Source organism: Nerophis ophidion, linkage group LG27 (genome assembly GCF_033978795.1).
Source record: "Nerophis ophidion isolate RoL-2023_Sa linkage group LG27, RoL_Noph_v1.0, whole genome shotgun sequence".
Lineage (NCBI taxonomy): Eukaryota > Metazoa > Chordata > Actinopteri > Syngnathiformes > Syngnathidae > Nerophis > Nerophis ophidion.
Window position 1 is genome coordinate 436,653 of NC_084637.1, and position 21,494 is coordinate 458,146.

Sequence of the window (21,494 nt, forward strand, 5' to 3'; positions counted from 1 at the left end):
GGTAGTTGAACATGTATTTATACAGTTAACAAGCGGTAGTTGAACATGTATTTATAGAGTTAACAAGCCGAAGTTGAACATGTATTTATACAGTTAACAAGCGGAAGTTGAACATGTATTTATAGAGTTAACAAGCGGAAGTTGAACATGTATTTATACAGTTAACAAGTGGTAGTTGAACATGTATTTATAGAGTTAACAAGCGGTAGTTAAACATGTATTTATACAGTTAACAAGCGGTAGTTAAACATGTATTTATACAGTTAACAAGCGGTAGTTGAACATGTATTTATACAGTTAACAAGCGGTAGTTGAACATATATTTATACAGTTAACAAGCGGTAGTTGAACATGTATTTATACAGTTAACAAGCGGTAGTTGAACATATATTTATACAGTTAACAAGCGGTAGTTGAACATGTATTTATACAGTTAACAAGCGGTAGTTGAACATGTATTTATACAGTTAACAAGCGGTAGTTGAACATGTATTTATAGAGTTAACAAGCGGTAGTTGAACATGTATTTATACAGTTAACAAGTGGTAGTTTAACATGTATTTATACAGTTAACAAGCGGTAGTTGAACATGTATTTATACAGTTAACAAGCGGTAGAAGAATGGATGGATGCAAGCTGCAGTTAACAAGAAGCAATATTGAGTACAATTAATGAAAAATATCATTTGAGGAATGTAGCTGTGTTTTTTTACCACCTCGGTGTCGTATATGTGTGTGAAATGATAGATTATTTACATGTAGCACAGCTTAGTGACATGGTGTGTTATTTAGCACAGTGGACTGTGTTATTTAGCACAGTGGACTGTGTTATTTCGCACAGTGGACTGTGTTATTTAGCACAGTGGACTGTGTTATTTAGCACAGTGGACTTTGTGTTATTTAGCACAGTGGACTACATGTTATTTAGCACAGTGGACTATGTGTTATTTAGCACAGTGTTGTGTTATTTAGCACAGTGGACTATGTGTTATTTAGCACAGTGTTGTGTTATTTAGCACAGTGGACTATGTGTTATTTAGCACACAGTGTTGTGTTATTTAGCACAGTGTGTTATTTAGCACACAGTGTTGTGTTATTTAGCACAGTGGACTATGTGTTATTTAGCACACAGTGTCGTGTTATTTAGCACAGTGTGTTATTTAGCACACAGTGTTGTGTTATTTAGCACAGTGGACTATGTGTTATTTAGCACACAGTGTTGTGTTATTTAGCACAGTGGACTATGTGTTATTTAGCACACAGTGTTGTGTTATTTAGCACAGTGTGTTATTTAGCACACAGTGTTGTGTTATTTAGCACAGTGTGTTATTTAGCACACAGTGTTGTGTTATTTAGCACAGTGGACTATGTGTTATTTAGCACACAGTGTTGTGTTATTTAGTACAGTGTGTTATTTAGCACACAGTGTTGTGTTATTTAGCACAGTGGACTATGTGTTATTTAGCACACTGTGTTGTGTTATTTAGCACAGTGGACTATGTGTTATTTAGCACACAGTGTTGTGTTATTTAGCACAGTGGACTATGTGTTATTTAGCACACAGTGTTGTGTTATTTAGCACAGTGGACTATGTGTTATTTAGCACACAGTGTTGTGTTATTTAGCACAGTGGACTATGTGTTATTTAGCACACAGTGTTGTGTTATTTAGCACAGTGGACTCTGTGTTATTTAGCACACAGTGTTGTGTTATTTAGCACAGTGGACTATGTGTTATTTAGCACACAGTGTTGTGTTATTTAGCACAGTGGACTATGTGTTATTTAGCACACTGTGTTGTGTTATTTAGCACAGTGGACTATGTGTTATTTAGCACACAGTGTTGTGTTATTTAGCACAGTGGACTATGTGTTATTTAGCACACAGTGTTGTGTTATTTAGCACACAGTGTTGTGTTATTTAGCACAGTGGACTATGTGTTATTTAGCACACAGTGTTGTGTTATTCAGCACAGTGGACTATGTGTTATTTAGCACACAGTGTTGTGTTATTTAGCACAGTGGACTATATGTTATTTAGCACACAGTGTTGTGTTATTTAGCACAGTGGACTATATGTTATTTAGCACACTGTGTTGTGTTATTTAGCACAGTGGACTATGTGTTATTTAGCACACAGTGTTGTGTTATTTAGCACAGTGGACTATGTGTTATTTAGCACACAGTGTAGTATGGGTTATTTAGCACACAGTGTAGTAGCAAAAGGGACAAGCGGTAGGAAATGGATGGATGGATGTAGTATGTGTCCTGCATGGTGCAGCACCCGTGCAAGCCCTTCAGTGCGCCTGCGCGCTGACACACTCGCGCACGCAGGGAAGGAAGATCATCGTGGAGGTGACGTAGGCGTCACGCGAGGGCGCGGGAGATAGCGCTTCTTCTGCCGACCATCAAGTAACCCTGGCGCCTTAGTTCCTCACTAATGTGACGTCATGTGACGCCCGCCATCACGCCCAACTTCATCACCCGCCGTCGTCTCGTCGCCGTCCTAGGAGGAGGGGGAGGGGAGGAGGAGGAGGGGGGGGGGGTGCAGGATGCGCGCTCACTGACGAAGACCACTCATCCTAGCAAGGCGGCACCTTACTACCTTACTACCTTACTACCTTACCACCTTACCACCTTACCACCTTACCTCCTTACTAGCTCAGTACTAGTGTTGGAGCCGTGAAGCCGCCCTCATGGCCAGCTAGGCAGGAGGACTCGGACTCTGACCATGAATACTGTGGATGGAGCAGGAGAAGCAGGCCCGGACGGCCTGGCGAGCGCAGGTAGGGCGTGTGACCGTCTCACTCATCCATCCCTTTCCTACCGCTTGTCCCATCTCTCACCGTCTCACTCATCCATCCCTTTCCTACCGCTTGTCCCATCTCTCACCGTCTCACTCATCCATTCCTTTCCTACCGCTTGTCCCATCTCTCACCGTCTCGCTCGTCCATCCCTTTCCTACCGCTTGTCCTATCTGTGACCATCTCATGCACGCTCACGTCCATCCATCTATTTCCTACCGCTTGTCCCATCTGTGACCGTCTCTCATGCGTGCATGCGTCCATCCATCTATTTCCTACTGCTTGTCCCATCTGTGACCATCTCATGCACACTCACGTCCATCCATCCCTTTCCTACCGCTTGTCCCATCTGTGACTGTCTCTCATGCATGCACGCGTCCATCCATCTATTTCCTACTGCTTGTCCCATCTGTGACCGTCTCTCATGCGTGCACGCGTCCATCCATTCCTTTCCTACCGCTTGTCCTATCTGTGACCGTCTCTCATGCATGTGTCCATCCATCTATTTTCTACTGCTTGTCCCATCTGTGACCGTCTCTCATGCACACATCATCCATTTCCTACCGCTTGTCCCATGTGTGGCCATCCCTCATGCACACAACCATCCATCCATTTCCTACCGCTTGTCCCATCTGTGACCATCTCTCATGCATGTGTCCAACCATCCATTTCCTACCGCTTGTCCCATCTGTGACTGTCTCTCATGCATGTGTCAACCATCCATTTCCTACAGCTTGTCCCATGTGTGACCGTCCCTCATGCACACATCCATCCATCCATTTCCTACCGCTTGTCCTATCTGTGACTGTCTCATGCGTGTGTCCATCCATCTATTTTCTACTGCTCGTCCCATCTGTGACCGTCTCTCATGCATGCACGCGTCCATCCATCCATTTCCTACCGCTTGCCCGATGTGTGACCATCCCTCATGCACACATCCATCCATCCATTTCCTACCGCTTGTCCCATCTGTGACCGTCTCTCATGCATGTGTCCATCCATCCATTTCCTACCGCTTATCCCATCTGTGGCTGTCTCTCATGCATTTGTCCATCCATCCGTTTCCTACCGCTTGTCCCATCTGTGACCGTCTTTCATGTCACTCATGGATGCACACCCATCCATTTTCTACCGCTTGTCCCATGTGTGGAGCATTACCTCACTGCTCACCTGTCCATTGAGCAGTCTTTCATTCCAACTGCCTTCTAATTGGCTGACATGTTAATTACTGCATGAACACATCAGAACCAAATAATATTATTTTCAATGAAAGAGGTCATAAACCTAAGTTGTCATATTGTGTGTGTGTGTGTGTGTGTGTGTGTGTGTGTGTGTGTGTGTGTGTGTGTGTGTGTGTGTGTGTGTGTGTCCGCACTAAACAGACCACATTTGCATTAGGCCAAACAAGCATTTGTTATTGATTTGCTGAAATCCAACTATAAAAGCAATAGATACAAAAAAGGCAAAAAATATTAGTCAACGTTTAGCCACGATCATTTAGCCTTTCTCAATAACAATTGAAACTAGTGTCTTCTGGTAGTTTTTAATTCAGTTGGCACATGACTGAGCATGAACCCTAACCTTCAACTCCCTCCACAGATTGAGTTCTGGGCTCTCAAAGATCCACTCCAAAACTGTGATTTTTCTGTCACCCAAATAGTTATTGACCAATTTTGATGTACTGTATTTTCCGCACAATAAGGCGCACTTAAAATCCCCCTCAAAACTCGACAGTACGCCTAATGTACGAAATGATTCTGGTTGTGCTTACCGATCTCGAAGCTATTTTATTTGGTACATGGTGTAATGATAAGTGTAACCAGTAGATGGCAGTCACACATAAGAGATACGTGTAGACTGCAATATGATGGCAGTCACACGTAAGAGATACATGTAGACTGCAATATGATGGCAGTCACACGTAAGAGATACATGTAGACTTCAATATGATGGCAGTCACACATAAGAGATACCTGTAGACTGCAATATGATGGCAGTCACACATAAGAGATACCTGTAGACTGCAATATGATGGCAGTCACACATAAGAGATACCTGTAGACTGCAATATGATGGCAGTCACACATAAGAGATACCTGTAGACTGCAATATGATGGCAGTCACACATAAGAGATACCTGTAGACTGCAATATGATGGCAGTCACACATAAGAGATACCTGTAGACTGCAATACGACTCAAGTAAACAACACCAACATTGTTCCATTAAAAATATAAACAACTACACACATGCTCAAAAATCTATCAAAATGTTTTAGTAGGACTTTGGTAAGCTACGAAGCCACACCGCTTGATGGATTGTACTGTTTTAACATAGGAGTATTATTATGCTGTGTGCATTATCTGGCATTTTGTTTCATTATATAATGCAAAAGCAACTTTTCTTACTTTCTGGTACCTGCTGATCTGTATTTGAGATCTGCATAAATTCTGAAAAATTGCTCAGGTCCGCCTTTGTAGCCTTTGCAGACACCATAGTTGATAAGCTTCTTCTTTTTCTCTATCTTCTTGTTATTTGACATTCATCCTCCACTCTTGCCATTTTTGATATAAAGTAGTGTCAAGTTCTTACTTTGATCTGTCAGTAAACTCACCATGAAAGCACTAAAACATACCAGTGTAGTGACTTTACATTATTCACCCAAGGAACATCCCTTATTAGAGAGTTCCGGTGGGACAGTTTTTCACGGGACAGTTTTACACGGGACACATTTCGGGTGTTGTTGTTGCACGAGTGAGCCACGGATGAGGAGATGCTGCTCCGTTGTTGATTGAAGTCAAGTCTGAATGTCATTCAATCAGTCAGCTCCATCTTTTGAAACTTCTTCCAATGCTGTCCTTGCACGCTACACCGCTACAACAAAGAGGACGGGGCGAAGACGCTGTCCAAGTGGAGGCACGTCAATAAGACCCGCCCACAAAACTGAAGAGACTGTCAGAAAGTTGAGTTGAGGATGATGTGTAAAACCTCATCAATGCAACATTTTGAGCAAAGAAGCACTATTACATGTTATGTAGACCACAAGGAAGTCTTTGACATTTAGGAAATAATCCTAGTAATGTGACTCCTTTTAATGCACCTTTTATATGAAAAAAATCGAACAAAGACCATTCATCGGCAGTGCGCCTTATAATCCGGTGCGCCCTATGGTCCGGAAAATCCGGTACGTTGTAGGTCAAATTGTCCTGTAGGAAGAGCAAACAACAACCCAAACCTAGACTGATAGCAAGCAGACTTCCTGAGGTTATTCTTGATATTATCAACACGTGACGGCTGTCTTGGGGGTCCGTAGAACCTGAACAAGGTTTACTGTCCCTGAAGTAGCAAAACGTCACCTCAGCATTAAAGGCTCACCACCATGCTTGACTGTAAGCACAACACTTGAAGGATTGAAGGCCTCACCCTTCTTTCCTTGAGCCGCTGTGGGAGCAATGCTGGCTTTATTTTCACCACCATGGAGAGCCTCCACCACAATATGACCTCAAACATCCAACCTCCATGAGGAGGAATCGCAATGGCTTCTTCTTCTTCTTCTCATCTCAAACTACTTTTTTCTCAAGTTGTAGAAATGTTGTGTTTGACCACGGCGAGGGAAACATTTGACACAGTGACTTGTTTCTGCTCTGCAATGATGCAACACACAAGTGGCAGATGCTGAATTAGCAGCATGTCTTCACCCTTGCAGTTTTATCTTCTCTATCCATGCACACATGTACTGTATGTACAGTATGTAGCCATGCACACTTGTAGGTACAGTATGTAGCCATGCACACTTGTACTGTATGTACAGTATGTAGCCATGCACACTTGTAGGTACAGTATGTAGCCATGCACACATGTACTGTATGTACAGCATGTAGCCATGCACACTTGTAGGTACAGTATGTAGCCATGCACACTTGTACTGTATGTACAGCATGTAGCCATGCACACTTGTACTGTATGTACAGTATGTAGCCATGCACACTTGTACTGTATGTACAGCATGTAGCCATGCACACTTGTACTGTATGTACAGTATGTAGCCATGCACACTTGTATGTACAGTATGTAGCCATGCACACTTGTAGGTACAGTATGTAGCCATGCACACTTGTACTGTATGTACAGCATGTAGCCATGCACACTTGTACTGTATGTACAGTATGTAGCCATGCACACTTGTATGTACAGTATGTAGCCATGCACACTTGTAGGTACAGTATGTAGCCATGCACACTTGTACTGTATGTACAGCATGTAGCCATGCACACTTGTACTGTATGTACAGTATGTAGCCATGCACACTTGTATGTACAGTATGTAGCCATGCACACTTGTAGGTACAGTATGTAGCCATGCACACTTGTACTGTATGTACAGTATGTAGCCATGCACACTTGTATGTACAGTATGTAGCCATGTACACATGTACTGTATGTACAGTATGTAGCCATGCACACTTGTACTGTATGTACAGTATGTAGCCATGCACACTTGTATGTACACTATGTAGCCATGTACACATGTACTGTATGTACAGTATGTAGCCATGCACACTTGTATGTACAGTATGTAGCCATGCACACTTGTAGGTACAGTATGTAGCCATGCACACTTGTACTGTATGTACAGTATGTAGCCATGCACACTTGTATGTACAGTATGTAGCCATGCACACTTGTATGTACAGTATGTAGCCATGCACACTTGTAGGTACAGTATGTAGCCATGCACACTTGTACTGTATGTACAGTATGTAGCCATGCACACTTGTATGTTCAGTATGTAGCCATGTACACATGTACTGTATGTACAGTATGTAGCCATGCACACTTGTAGGTACAGTATGTAGCCATGCACACATGTACTGTATGTACAGTATGTAGGCATGCACACATGTACTGTATGTACAGTATGTAGCCATGCACACTTGTATGTACAGTATGTAGCCATGCACACTTGTATGTACAGTATGCAGCCATGCACACTTGTAGGTACAGTATGTAACCATGCACACTTGTACTGTATGTACAGTATGTAGCCATGTACACATGTACTGTATGTACAGTATGTAGCCATGCACACATGTACTGTATGTACAGTATGTAGCCATGCACACATGTACTGTATGTACAGTATGTAGCCATGCACACATGTACTGTATGTACAGTATGTAGCCATGCACACATGTACTGTATGTACAGTATGTAGCCATGCACACTTGTATGTACAGTATGTAGCCATGTACACATGTACTGTATGTACAGTATGTAGCCATGCACACTTGTATGTACAGTATGTAGCCATGCACACTTGTATGTACAGTATGTAGCCATGTACACATGTACTGTATGTACAGTATGTAGCCATGCACACTTGTAGGTACAGTATGTAGCCATGTACACATGTACTGTATGTACAGTATGTAGCCATGCACACTTGTAGGTACAGTATGTAGCCATGCACACATGTACTGTATGTACAGTATGTAGGCATGTAATGTATGTACAGTATGTAGCCATGCACACATGTACTGTATGTACAGTATGTAGCCATGCACACTTGTATGTACAGTATGTAGCCATGCACACTTGTAGGTACAGTATGTAGGCATGCACACATGTATGTACAGTATGTAGCCATGCACACTTGTATGTACAGTATGTAGCCATGTACACATGCACTGTATGTACAGTATATAGCCATGCACACTTGTAGGTACAGTATGTAGCCATGCACACATGTACTGTATGTACAGTATGTAGCCATGCACACGTGTAGGTACAGTATGTAGCCATGTACAGTATGTAGCCATGGACACTTGTACTGTATGTACAGTATGTAGCCATGCACACTTGTACTGTATGTACAGTATGTAGCCATGCACACATGTACTGTATGTACAGTATGTAACCATGCACACTTGTAGGTACAGTATGTAGCCAAGCACACATGTACAGTATGTTGCCATGCACACATGTACAGTATGTAGCCATGCACACTTGCACTGTATGTACAGTATGTAGCCATGCACACTTGTACTGTATGTACAGTATGTAGCCACGCACACTTGTATGTACAGTATGTAGCCACGCACATTTGTACAGTATGTAGCCATGCACTCTTGTATGTACAGTGTGTAGCCATGCACACTTGTAGGTACAGTATGTAGCCATGCACACATGTACTGTATGTAGCCATGCACACTTGTACTGTATGTACAGTATGTAGCCATGCACACTTGTACAGTATGTAGCCACGCACACTTGTATGTACAGTGTGTAGCCATGCACACTTGTATGTACAGTATGTAGCCATGCACACATGTATGTACAGTATGTAGCCATGCACATTTGTACTGTATGTACAGTATGTAGCCATGCACACATATATGTACAGTATGTAGCCATGCACACTTGTACTGTGTGTACAGTATGTAGCCATGCACACTTGTATGTACAGTATGTAGCCATGCACACATGTATGTACAGTATGTGGCCATGCACATTTGTACTGTGTGTACAGTATGTAGCCATGCACACATGTATGTACAGTATGTAGCCATGCACACATGTATGTACAGTATGTAGCCATGCACATTTGTACTGTGTGTACAGTATGTAGCCATGCACACTTGTATGTACAGTATGTAGCCATGCACACTTGTATGTACAGTATGTAGCCATGCACACTTGTACTGTATGTACAGTATGTAGCCATGCACACATGTACTGTATGTACAGTATGTAGCCATGCACACTTGTACTGTATGTACAGTATGTAGCCATGCACACTTGCATATACAGTATGTAGCCATGCACACTTGTAAGTACAGTATGTAGCCATGCACACTTGTACTGTATGTACAGTATGTAGCCATGCACACTTGTACTGTATGTACAGTATGTAGCCATGCGCACTTGTAGGTGCAGTATGTAGCCATGCACACATGTACTGTATGTAGCCATGCACACTTGTACTGTATGTACAGTATGTAGCCATGCACACTTGTACTGTATGTACAGTATGTAGCCATGCACACTTGTATGTACAGTATGTAGCCATGCACACATGTATGTACAGTATGTAGCCATGCACACAAGTATGTACAGTGTGTAGGCATGTAGACATGTATGTACAGTGTGTAGGCATGCACACATGTATGTACAGTATGTAGGCATGCACACATGTATGTACAGTATGTAGGTATGCACACATGTATGTACAGTATGTAGGCATGCACACATGTATGTACAGTATGTAGGTATGCACACATGTATGTACAGTATGTCGGCATGCACACATGTATGTACAGTGTGTAGCCATGCACACATGTATGTACAGTATGTAGGCATGCACACATGTATGTACAGTATGTAGGTATGCACACATGTATGTACAGTATGTAGGCATGCACACATGTATGTACAGTATGTAGGTATGCACACATGTATGTACAGTATGTCGGCATGCACACATGTATGTACAGTGTGTAGGCATGTAGACATGTATGTACAGTATGTAGGTATGCACACATGTATGTACAGTATGTAGGCATGCACACATGTATGTACAGTATGTCGGCATGCACACATGTATGTACAGTATGTAGCCATGCACACATGTATGTACAGTGTGTAGGCATGTAGACATGTATGTACAATATGTAGGTATGCACACATGTATGTACAGTATGTAGGCATGCACACATGTATGTACAGTATGTCGGCATGCACACATGTATGTACAGTATGTAGCCATGCACACACGCATGTACAGTACGTAGGCATGCAACACTGCTTACATTCACTCTGCTGGGGTCTGTATTTTATTTATTAACTGTAATGCTTTCATTACATTGCGTTGTTTTGTTATAAATTGCTGGCATTTGACACTTTGTCCAGGGACTAGTGCTGCCAATGTGCTGTATGTCTAATACTGACACATCTACAGAATTGTTGATGCGATCCCTGTTTTAAATAAGTTCATTTGAAACGCAAGATATGTATCTACTATCTTCAATCCGAGCTGCACACTCATTTCCTTACTTGTTGGCATGACGATATCACTTCTTAACAAGGTTTAGGAGCATCTTTCCATGAAGTGATACTAATGCATGATTTGTAATATTCAGGGTTAATTGCTTGCTCAGATGTGGTACTCTAATTGAATATTTAAGTGTGTGTTTAAAGCTCAACCTATTAATTTTGACCACGTCAGTTTTCACCGAATCTTTCACAAAGACATCTTGACATTTAAAAATGTGCTAAAATGAGGCCATGCACTACTATTACATCTCAGTGTCCGCCCTGAGATGGGCAGGTTGTGAGTCCAAACCCCGGCCGAGGGATACCAAAGACTGAGGACAGAAAATGGCACTCATTGCCTCCCTGCTTGGCACTCAGCATCAAGGGTTTGAATTTGGGGTTAAATCACCAAATGATTCCCGATTGCAGCCACTGCTGCTGCTCATTGCTCCCCTCACCTCCCAGGGGGTGATCTTGGGGATGGCTCACATGCAGAGGACACGTTTCACCACACCCAGTGTGTGTGACACTCATTGAAACTTTAACTTAACTTTTAAAGACTAGTTTTAATATTGAAAACATTAAGCATCATTTTTTAAAGATGTCCAAATGTTTCTAGTTCCTATAATTTGTCCTGAGGTGTATGTAGTATCAATCAATCAATCAATAAATCAATGTTTACTTATATAGCCCTAAATCACAAGTGTCTCAAAGGGCCGCACAAGCCACAATGACATCCTTGGCTCAGATCCCACATCAGGGCAAGGAAAAACTCAACCCAATGGGACAATGAGAAACCCTGGAGGGGACCACAGATGTGGGGAACCGGTGCAATGGATGTCGAGTGGATCTAGCATAATATTGTGAGAGTCCAGTACATAGTGGATCTAGCATAATATTGTGAGAGTCCAGTCCATAGTGGATCTAGCATAATATTGTGAGAGTCCAGTCCATAGTGGATCTAGCATAATAGTGTGAGAGTCCAGTCCATAGTGGATCTAGCATAATATGGTGAGAGTCCAGTACATAGTTGATCTAACATAATATTGTGAGAGTCCAATCCATAGTGGATCTAGCATAATAGTGAGAGTCCAGTCCATAGTGGATCTAACATAATAGTGTGAGAGTCCAGTCCATAGTGGATCTAACATAATAGTGTGAGAGTCCAGTCCATAGTGGATCTAGCATAATAGTGTGAGAGTCCAGTCCATAGTGGATCTAGCATAATATTGTGAGAGTCCAGTCCATAGTGGATCTAGCATAATATGGTGAGAGTCCAGTCCATAGTGGATCTAAAATAATAGTGAGAGTCCAGTCCATAGTGGATCTAACATAATATTGTGAGAGTCCAATCCATAGTGGATCTAGCATAATAGTGAGAGTCCAGTCCATAGTGGATCTAACATAATAGTGTGAGAGTCCAGTCCATAGTGGATCTAACATAATAGTGTGAGAGTCCAGTCCATAGTGGATCTAACATAATAGTGAGAGTCCAGTCCATAGTGGATCTAACATAATATTGTGAGAATCCAGTCCATAGTGGATCAAGCATAATAGTGAGAGTCCAGTCCATAGTGGATCTAACATAATAGTGAGAGTCCAGTCCATAGTGGATCTAACATAATATTGTGAGAGTCCAGTCCATAGTGGATCTAGCATAATATTGTGAGAGTCCAGTCCATAGTGGATCTAACATAATATTGTGAGAGTCCAGTCCATAGTGGATCTAGCATAATATTGTGAGAGTCCAGTACATAGTGGATCTAACATAATATTGTGAGAGTCCAGTCCATAGTGGATCTAACATAATAGTGAGAGTCCAGTCCATAGTGGATCTAGCATAATAGTGAGAGTCCAGTCCATAGTGGATCTAACATAATAGTGAGAGTCCAGTCCATAGTGGATCTAACATAATAGTGAGAGTCCAGTCCATTGGAGGGCCAGCAGGAGACCATCCCTAGCAGAGACAGGTCAGCAGCCCAGAGACGTCCCCAACATGTAGCATCTGTAGCCTTGATATCCGTGGGACATTCAGCGAATTGACAACTGACTCATTACAGAAATATGAAAGTTATTTTGGGAGGTGGAGCAATAATCACATTATAGAGAAATGTCATCCCCAAAATGTGGATTTAATGTTCATGTTCCTTAATATCTCAACTGCAATTGGCCATAGAAGGTCAGAGTGAAATATATCTTCATGATTGTTGTTGTGTAATCAGGTTCTTGAGTTCTGACTTTCTCTGAAGGCCTTTCAAAAACAGCTGGTTGGGGCTCAACACTGTGTGCACATCCAACATCAATTACTGATGACATATCTGCTCAAGCCGACAGCTGATGGACCAACCAGGTCGCTTATGGAGGCTTTTCATGGTTGACCCTCAAATACTTGCGCTGCATGCAGTGTCATTCTTAACAAGTCTTTCAGACAAGACTTCAAGGCCTGAAAAAGTATTTATTGCCAATTTAAGATCCCACACTTTATTCATCAACAAGTGGTTTTGCTGCTCTAATGTTAGCCACAAAGCCTAAGATTGAGCAGACCAAAGTCACGCCTGTGGGCACTAATGTATGCAGAATCTATATTTCAAGCTGCTGACAATGTGTTTGAAATTTTCAGTCTCCAGTAAAATAGACTGTGTCCGAGCCGGAGATGTCCTGACAGTGCTCAGAGAGAAAGTGGCCTTTGTGTCAGGTAACACCACTCATCGCTGCCTTTTGGTGCAATTCTGTATTTGGTCTGGTCTTGACCCAGTTCAATCTCCAGGCGGACGGGACAAACGAGGAGGGCCAATCTTGACCTTCCCAGCGAGGACTAACCATGAGCGAATAAGACAGGAAGATCTTAGTCGGCTGGTTACATACCTGTCAACCATACCCTGGTGCGCAGTCCTTTGTCTTTCCATCTGTCTGTGTATCTTTCTCTGCTTAGCCAGTCTGTCTCTGCAGCGAGGATGTTCGTGCACGAGGGTTTACAGTGGTGGTGGACATGCGTGGCAGTAAGTGGGACAGTGTGAAGCCGGTGTTACGGACTTTGCAGGAGTCCTTTTCCTCTAACATCCACACAGCACTGCTCATCAAACCTGACACATTCTGGCAAAAACACAAGACCAACCTGGGCAGTGCCAAGCTCAGCTTTGAGGTACCAGTGTAGAACTACTGTACCATTCTTACTAATTTAGTATTAATGCTACTTTAAGGTCTACTAATCTAAAAATATATTTTTAGACCAGCCTTGTGTCTGTAGAAGGTCTGGCCCGGTTGGTGGACCCCTCTCAGTTGACGTCTGATTTGGGGGGTTCATTGGAGTATGATCATGTGGAGTGGACCGAGTTGCGCCTGGGTCTGGAGGAGTTCTCTGGGGCTGCCATCCAGCTGCTGGCCCAGTTGGACCAGCTGGAGGATGGGCTGACTAACACACCAGAACCGCAGGATGTTGACGAGGCCCGCAAGTGAGAATGCAACTTCTTAACTGGTAGCGATTAGCTTTCTAGTTGAAAGTATCAAAATAGGGTGGCAAGAAATATTTCAGCAAAAGTGCATAGGAGGCTACTTCACTTCATGCTGACAATACCTTTCTCTTCCTGACAGAATCCTTGACGAACACAATCGTCTCCGGAACACTATTGCTACAGCGCCAGTTGATGCCCATGACCGAGAAGGAAAGAGCTTGCTTCAGCGCATGCATCTCAGCCTCTCCCAAGGAGATGGCTCGAGTGAAAGCGGGTTCGGGAGCACCGGCAGCTGGTTGTCAGGTGGGGCTGATTTCCAAAATGTGGCGCCAAAGGTTTTGTCTCTACTCGACCGGCTCCAGGCGGCGCGTAGTCATCTGTTGCAGAGCTGGAGTGACAGAAAGCTTCACCTTGACCAAGCACTGCAGTTACATCTGTTTGAGCAGGACGCCACAAAGGTGAGTCTTGCCCATGTGGTTTGTCATATGGCGATGACCCCAATCATGCTACATTACATACCCCCTGTCCACTGCAGATGTCTGAGTGGATCGCCCACAGTAAGGAGTTGTTCTTGCAGACTCTAGTGGAAGTAGGTCAAAACCACCAGCATGCTGTCAACTTGCAAACCCAACACCAGCACTTCACCTCCAACGTGATGGTAAGGGTGTGAAGTCAGTGACCCTTGAAGTGAATTATACCATGTACCATTTTCCTATATGATTGTGAGCTAGCATGTGTTTGTATTTGGTCACAGAATCCTTTAGAGGTTTATTCTACCAAGGAAATATGGCCTTAGATAGCTTCAAAATTGTACTTGTCCATCACAAAATCTCCAGAGAGTGGGGGCTATTGCTCCCAGAACATTGGGGAGCAGTTGGATTTTTAAAAGAAGTGTAAACACAATAACGACATCTGGTAAGAGTTACGATCAGGGGTTGGAGGTCACCCCACTCCATAGAGCAAAGTGACAACACCCAAGTGTTGTACGCATTTGTACTAACAAACTAGTTGTTGTCCAGACTGAGCGGCCCCACGGATAGAACGACAAAGAGTAACTGTCTTCATTGTAAAAGGTATTTAAGGACAGTTGTCCAAGAAGACGGCAGAAAAGTCATCTGGCCGATAGTCTTTCTCCTGGAAGCTGCGGTTCCAGTCTGAGAATCTGTGAAACAAAAAAAAGCTTTTTTTTGACAATTCCTCGTTGGCGTCTTTTTGGCTCATCGCCCATCAAACATCCAACAGCCTCTTATCTGAAGTGTTTCAACCTGTGCTGACCTCACTTTGTCTGTGTGCATGTGTGTGAAGAATGGCAGCGTGAACGTGGACAGTGTTGTTACCGTAGCAGCCAGACTTGCTGAGGCTCATCACTACGGGGCAGAGAGGATTTCCATGGTGTCTTCACGGCTCCAGGAAGACTGGAGGTCACTGACAGCAGCATTGGAGGAGCGTAGTAACACATTATCCATGGCGACTGGCTTCCACCAAGGGGCTGAACAGGTGACCAATCAATAATGAACTGCTGGCCAATACAGCTTTTATGGCTGACATGTTTGGTTTTGTAGTTCCATGCAAAAGTGGACGCGTGGCTTCAGACCTGTGCGGAGGCATCGCTGCCCTCAGCAACAGCTGAACTGGATGAAGCTGTGAAAAAACACCAGGAGCTGAATGAGGAGATTTCTGCCAACTACACCCAAGTACTTGTCTTCCTGTTGATCTGTCTGTGTGAACGTCTCATTGTCTGCGGCTCTGTCTTCTCAGCGGTATGTATGTGCAGGTCAGCGAGAGTGGGAAAGCCTTGCTGGATGTCCTTAATCGCTGCACGCTGAGCGACACCGATGACAAGTCACCTCAACTCAACTTTGCTGCTACAACACATGGCATCATGGGAGTTTTGCACCAGGTGATGCAGGTACTGCTGGCTTTCTGTGGAACCATTACTGACTAGACAGACAAATGTGGACTAACTGAGTGTGCTGCAGGGCCAACATGACGTGGAGAGTGCATGGCAACACCGCAAGCTCCGCCTGCACCAACACCTTCAGCTGTGTGTGTTTCAACAGGACGTCAGACAGGTGGGACGCCTACATGACGGCACCATTTGACTTTCTGACTATTAAGCTCTTTCAAATGTTCTGCCGCTCCCTCTACCGGCGTACTGCAGGTGTTGGACTGGGTGGAGCAGCATGGCGAAGTTTTCCTCAACAAGCACGGTGGTGTTGGGAAATCGCTGCATCGAGCACGCGCACTTCAGAAACGACATGACGACTTTCAGCAAGTTGCCCAGGTGATTCAATTCTAAAAGTAAAATGCTATTGCTAATTCTGTTACAAATGCTTCCCTGGAGAGTGACGTGATTGATGTATGTTTCAGAACACTTATACTAATGCGGAGAAGCTTCTTGAAGCGGCCGACCAGCTGGCTCAGTCTGGGGAGTGCGAGGAGGAAGAAATCTATCAGGCGGCGCGAGACCTGGAGCTTCGCATGCAGGTTAACTAACTGGTGGATTGGTGTGATGCCGGAAAAGCAGTCGCCATGGATGAGTTCATGCATATGTGTGCGTGCTTGCCTGCAGGCCTTCATTCAGAAGGTGGAACAAAGAAAGACGCTGCTGGACTTGGCCGTGTCTTTCTACACACACACCAAAGAGGTCTGTAAAAAGTCATGCACGAAACCAACTTGGCCACATTTTTTAACTGGTTCTCTCATACATAACCCCAACACACACACACAGCTGTCATCTTGGATGGAGGGGCTCCAAAAGCAGCTCTCAGCTGACCTCTGCCTTGGTTCTGAATCAGTGGAGGCGCTGCAGACACTCATGAACCAGCAACAGCAGCAGCAGACCAACACACAAGTAATAGTTGACCTCTGACTTCAGCACTAATCCTCTCACCACATCTCTGCCACACTAACCCTGCCTCCAACCCCACAGGAAGCTGCCATGAGTGTTATTCGCGAAGGGGAAGACCTCATCCTGCAATTAAGGTAGAGAAGAGACCCTAATATAATATAGCATCATTTACCAAGATAGGTGCGCTCGTTTCCCTCAACTGGTGGCACATGCCAAGATGTTTAGGAATCATGGGCATTTGTGGCATTTCTTTCCACCTCAGTGCATGCAGGTGACGTTAATCACAAGTGCCTCACATTTCTTTAGGCCTCATGGCAGCTCAGTGGCCCACGTGGAGTCCGTGCTGCAGCAGCTGGAAGAGTCCCACGTGCAGCTGGAGGAACTCTTCCATCAACGGAAGATTCGATTAGATGTTTACCTGCAGCTGCGCATCCTGCAACAGTGCATTCTAGAGGTATTATTGCAGCCTTGCAAAAACCTTTAAATGTATTGTTATCATTTCAAGGATGATCTTTTTTAATAGTTACTTTTTTCTTAAACCCTACACTGTTCCATAATAAATGTGTGTGGTTTCCTAGGTTAACGGGGAGATGGATGCTTGGAAGCAGGAGCTCCAGAAACAATCCCAGGACTTCACTGCTGAGAAACGTCTTTCTGAAACAAACCAGGACAAGCAATCACGGCTAGCTGAAGCTAGCCCAGACGCGCTTACGTTAGCACAGCAGCGCATTCACAGGTAAACACTTTCTTGTGATGTCAGAAGACTAAACTGTTAAGAATCCAAATAACAAGCTGTAAAGAGTTTGTACAAGCTATACAATTGCTCATACTATCGGTGGATGTGTTGCGGGTGATCTGTAAGACTGCATTGATAACAAGTGCAGGCCGCATTATTTCAATGAAGATTTTGCCTGGACTGTAATTCCATGGCATCATGTTCCAAGCCATGGACTTTTGCAATCTTGTGGAACATGAAGCACACAACTTTAGTGTGCGACACCTTTTCTAGGCAAAATAGGAATGCTCCTATTGTGCGATCAAAACGCATTCCGACTTTTTAGCATGATAAAGGTGCGCTGTGTGAGAAACAAGGCACTAACTACGATACCGCGCTGGAATGATTCAGAGGCAAAGACATGCAGTTTTTTCATATAGGAGATACTTTAGCTATGTGCACATGGGAACATTTCATCACATTAAAGGCCTTAACGGAATAAAAATGCTTCACGTACACACGCCTTTCAGAATATTCAGACTTGATTACATGGGTTCGGATCAACATTCGATCCCGATCGAAACAGGTGGTTTATGCCGAAAGTCAGTCAACACATCTTCCAAAATTCAGGTTGGAATTATCCTGAGTGCACATGTCTTTGATGTCAGCTATACTCTGGTGGTTAAGGGGAACTACATTTAATAGTCTCGGAATAAAAAGTTCAAGTAGCAATGATTGTCACACACACACTAGGTGTGGAAAAATGATTCTCTGCATTTGACACATCACCCTTGATCACCTCCTGGGAGGTGAGGGGAGCAGTGAGCAGCAGCGGTGGCCGCGCCCGGGAACCATTTTTGGTGATTTAGACCCCAATGCCAAGCCTTGATGCTGAGTGCCGAGCAGGGAGGTAAATGCTCCCAATTTTATAGTCTTTGGTATGACTCGGCCGGGGTTTGAACTCACAACCCACCCATCTCAGGGCGGACACTCTAACCACTCGGCCACTGAGTAGGAATGAAGCGATTGTCTTGCGGCTGTCTCCCCTAATCCAACGTGTCCAGATGTAGAGTTATATGCTGTTGACTTTGTTGTTTTAAAACGAGACTAGCAAAAAAACAACGATGGCCTGGAGTTTCATGTGTCGATTTTATAATAAAAGAAGGGATCCAGTTGTCATCTTAACAAGCTGTTTTATTCACAATTTTATAGCTACTCCAATTGCTAACTGTTAGCCTCAAACACATAGCACAGAATGTCGTAACATAAAGACACGGCGGAACCCGTACATAATCACAACATAAAAAGTACAGAACTGCTCCATGTCAAAAAGAAAGGTTAAACAAAAGAAGTGAACAGAAGGAAAAAAATGATAGATAAATACTGTGATAAGTCAGACAAGCAGAAATGCACAAAACCATGTACAGTATGTCTACAGTGGAAGTCACTGCTTATTCTGCACCTGCAGTGAAGGAACTCGTCCAGAAGATGGCACCATAGCACAAATGATAACACACCTCTCCTTTTATGTTAGGTTCTGCACATGTCAAAGTAATTTATTCCGATGTAAGGTGTAATGCATGAAAATGCACGTCATAATCAGATCATTGTTTTCAGGGTGTTTGTACACAGCAACATTCTGATCTGAATGATGAAGGGATTAAATAAATGTTGTTCATACTGACTCATTTTGGTGGCAGCTGTTCCAAATCAGCACTCAAATTGCTTGATGGACAACAGGCCATGTCTTCATGGTAGAACTGACAAACATGGATTGTCTGTCTACGTCATCTGTTGGATTTATTATGTGTATATGTATTTATGGCGGACTTGCTTGGGAGTTTTAACATGGGCGTGGCTACCACTGTCAGGTGACTACTTGGGTAGCTTTTAAAAATGGCGTCATTGTTCGTTTGGTAAAATACAGCGTGCTTTGTCAACGGCATAGCACACTGGTAAGATCATTTTATTATGTCCGCTTTTCTTGGTTAGATCAACTGAACTATTGTTTCAAATCCATGCTTGCTCGTTTCTTTTCTTTTTTGTTTGTTGTGTGTTCCCTAAGTCCGCGGCGCTTGTTGTGCGGCCAGCTGGCTGTTTGACAAACACGCACTGTTTTAGCTTTTCAACGACATCGGCAAAATGATGAAGTTAAAGACTACAACCACAGTAATGTGCGGATTGAAATCTGTTGTATTAGAGTGTTGTCACCTTCTGTGTGTCCGGCTGAATTTGAGTGATCGTAGGTTTATTCTTGGCTTGAGTTTGAAAATACCGGCACTTTACTTCCTGGTTTGGCTGATGGGATTTGTAGTTCTCTAATGTAGTTTTGCTTAAATATGTAATGTGTGGCTCAAACAGAGCGCCTGTGTTTTATGTTTTGTTTTAGTATGCTTGTCCATGAATCATGGCCACATTATAAATGATTCTGATCACATTTAAAACATTATATGACATAAATTAATGGTGATAATAAAATGTAATGCTAAAATGAATAAGTTAGGATAAAATCACAGTGATTGATAATATGTCTTATCATGGTTGACAACAATATGGTTCAGTTGATTAATTCATGTCTATTATATACATTATGATAATTCAAGACAGATACATTGTTTTGTTATGTTCATGTTTACTTTTAGGTTATTACCTGCTGCTGCTGCTGCTGTTACAGTACCAAATAAAACAAGCAAAAAAGTGCACAGCGAGTAATTCCTTTCATGCTGAGTGACGAACCCTATTCAAAGGGCCAATATGGAAAAAACTGAACATCATCTGTCATCACACAGATTGCCTTCTTCTCTCGACAATTGCCATCGTTTGTGCTTAACTGTGCCAGTTTGCACCTACTTTCCAAATGTACTAAATATAGCCTCAGAAAGCGTGGCCGCACACCAGTTTAAGGCTTCACAAATCACATTTCAAGAGCTAAATTGTTACGCGTCAATCTCCTCCTTCCAGCATTGTGGCCGATCCGTTCTGTAATCTGCATCTGCAGCGGCACCTCACTTTATGATCCTAATGCCTTCCATGACCGATCATTTACAACACTTGTATCTCAAAAGCATTCGTGCAATTGAAATCAATTTCATCCATGCTTGCCTTCCACCCCAAAACACTACAATTTTAACATTTCACATGTTTATTTTTAAAAGAAACAATAAAAACAATATAGTACCACAAAAAACTACAGTAGTTGTATTAAATAATATAATACACATTTAAAGCATTTACCACTTTCAGCAGACTGAAAAAGACTTTCAATCAATCAAAGATTATTTATATAGCCCTGAATCACAAATGTCTCAAAGGGCTGTACAAAGCACAAGGATAAGAAAGAACTTAACCCAAAGGGTAAAATGTGAAACCTTGGAAGGGAATGACAGATGTGGGGACGCCCCTCCAGGTGACCTGTGCAATGTGAAATAATGTTAATAATGTGAAATAATGTTAATAATGTGAAAGTCCAGACCGTAGTGAGGCCGCCAGGGGAAAAATGAGGTCATTGTTGGTCTGTCCTGTTGGCACCTTTACTTCCAACATTGATAGGCCGTGTCCCCGAAGAGGGAGGGCTGCTCAATAATGCTAAGATAGCAGAAAGTAATGGCTTTAAAAATGTTGATATTCCATATTACCTTCTCTCTC

General features: G+C 43.1%; 1 protein-coding gene across 5 annotated transcripts in view; it reads left to right on the forward strand.

Annotated features, from left to right (window-relative positions):
* Positions 1-21,494, forward strand: part of LOC133544070 (kalirin-like) — a 129,735-nt gene that overhangs the window by 7,085 nt on the left and 101,156 nt on the right. For all 5 annotated transcript variants that reach the window (XR_009804577.1, XR_009804578.1, XM_061889103.1 and 2 more), the window contains exons 2-18: positions 13,452-13,526; positions 13,599-13,713; positions 13,781-13,973; positions 14,060-14,283; positions 14,423-14,741; positions 14,819-14,941; positions 15,589-15,780; positions 15,846-15,977; positions 16,058-16,192; positions 16,263-16,355; positions 16,445-16,567; positions 16,654-16,770; positions 16,856-16,930; positions 17,015-17,137; positions 17,216-17,268; positions 17,441-17,588; positions 17,713-17,870. Coding sequence is in view for 3 of the 5 variants with exons in the window: in XM_061889103.1 (XP_061745087.1) it covers positions 13,452-13,526; positions 13,599-13,713; positions 13,781-13,973; positions 14,060-14,283; positions 14,423-14,741; positions 14,819-14,941; positions 15,589-15,780; positions 15,846-15,977; positions 16,058-16,192; positions 16,263-16,355; positions 16,445-16,567; positions 16,654-16,770; positions 16,856-16,930; positions 17,015-17,137; positions 17,216-17,268; positions 17,441-17,588; positions 17,713-17,870 (2,398 nt within the window). In the remaining 2 variants the exon portion in view is untranslated. The remainder of the gene's footprint in view (positions 1-13,451; positions 13,527-13,598; positions 13,714-13,780; positions 13,974-14,059; positions 14,284-14,422; positions 14,742-14,818; positions 14,942-15,588; positions 15,781-15,845; positions 15,978-16,057; positions 16,193-16,262; positions 16,356-16,444; positions 16,568-16,653; positions 16,771-16,855; positions 16,931-17,014; positions 17,138-17,215; positions 17,269-17,440; positions 17,589-17,712; positions 17,871-21,494) is intronic.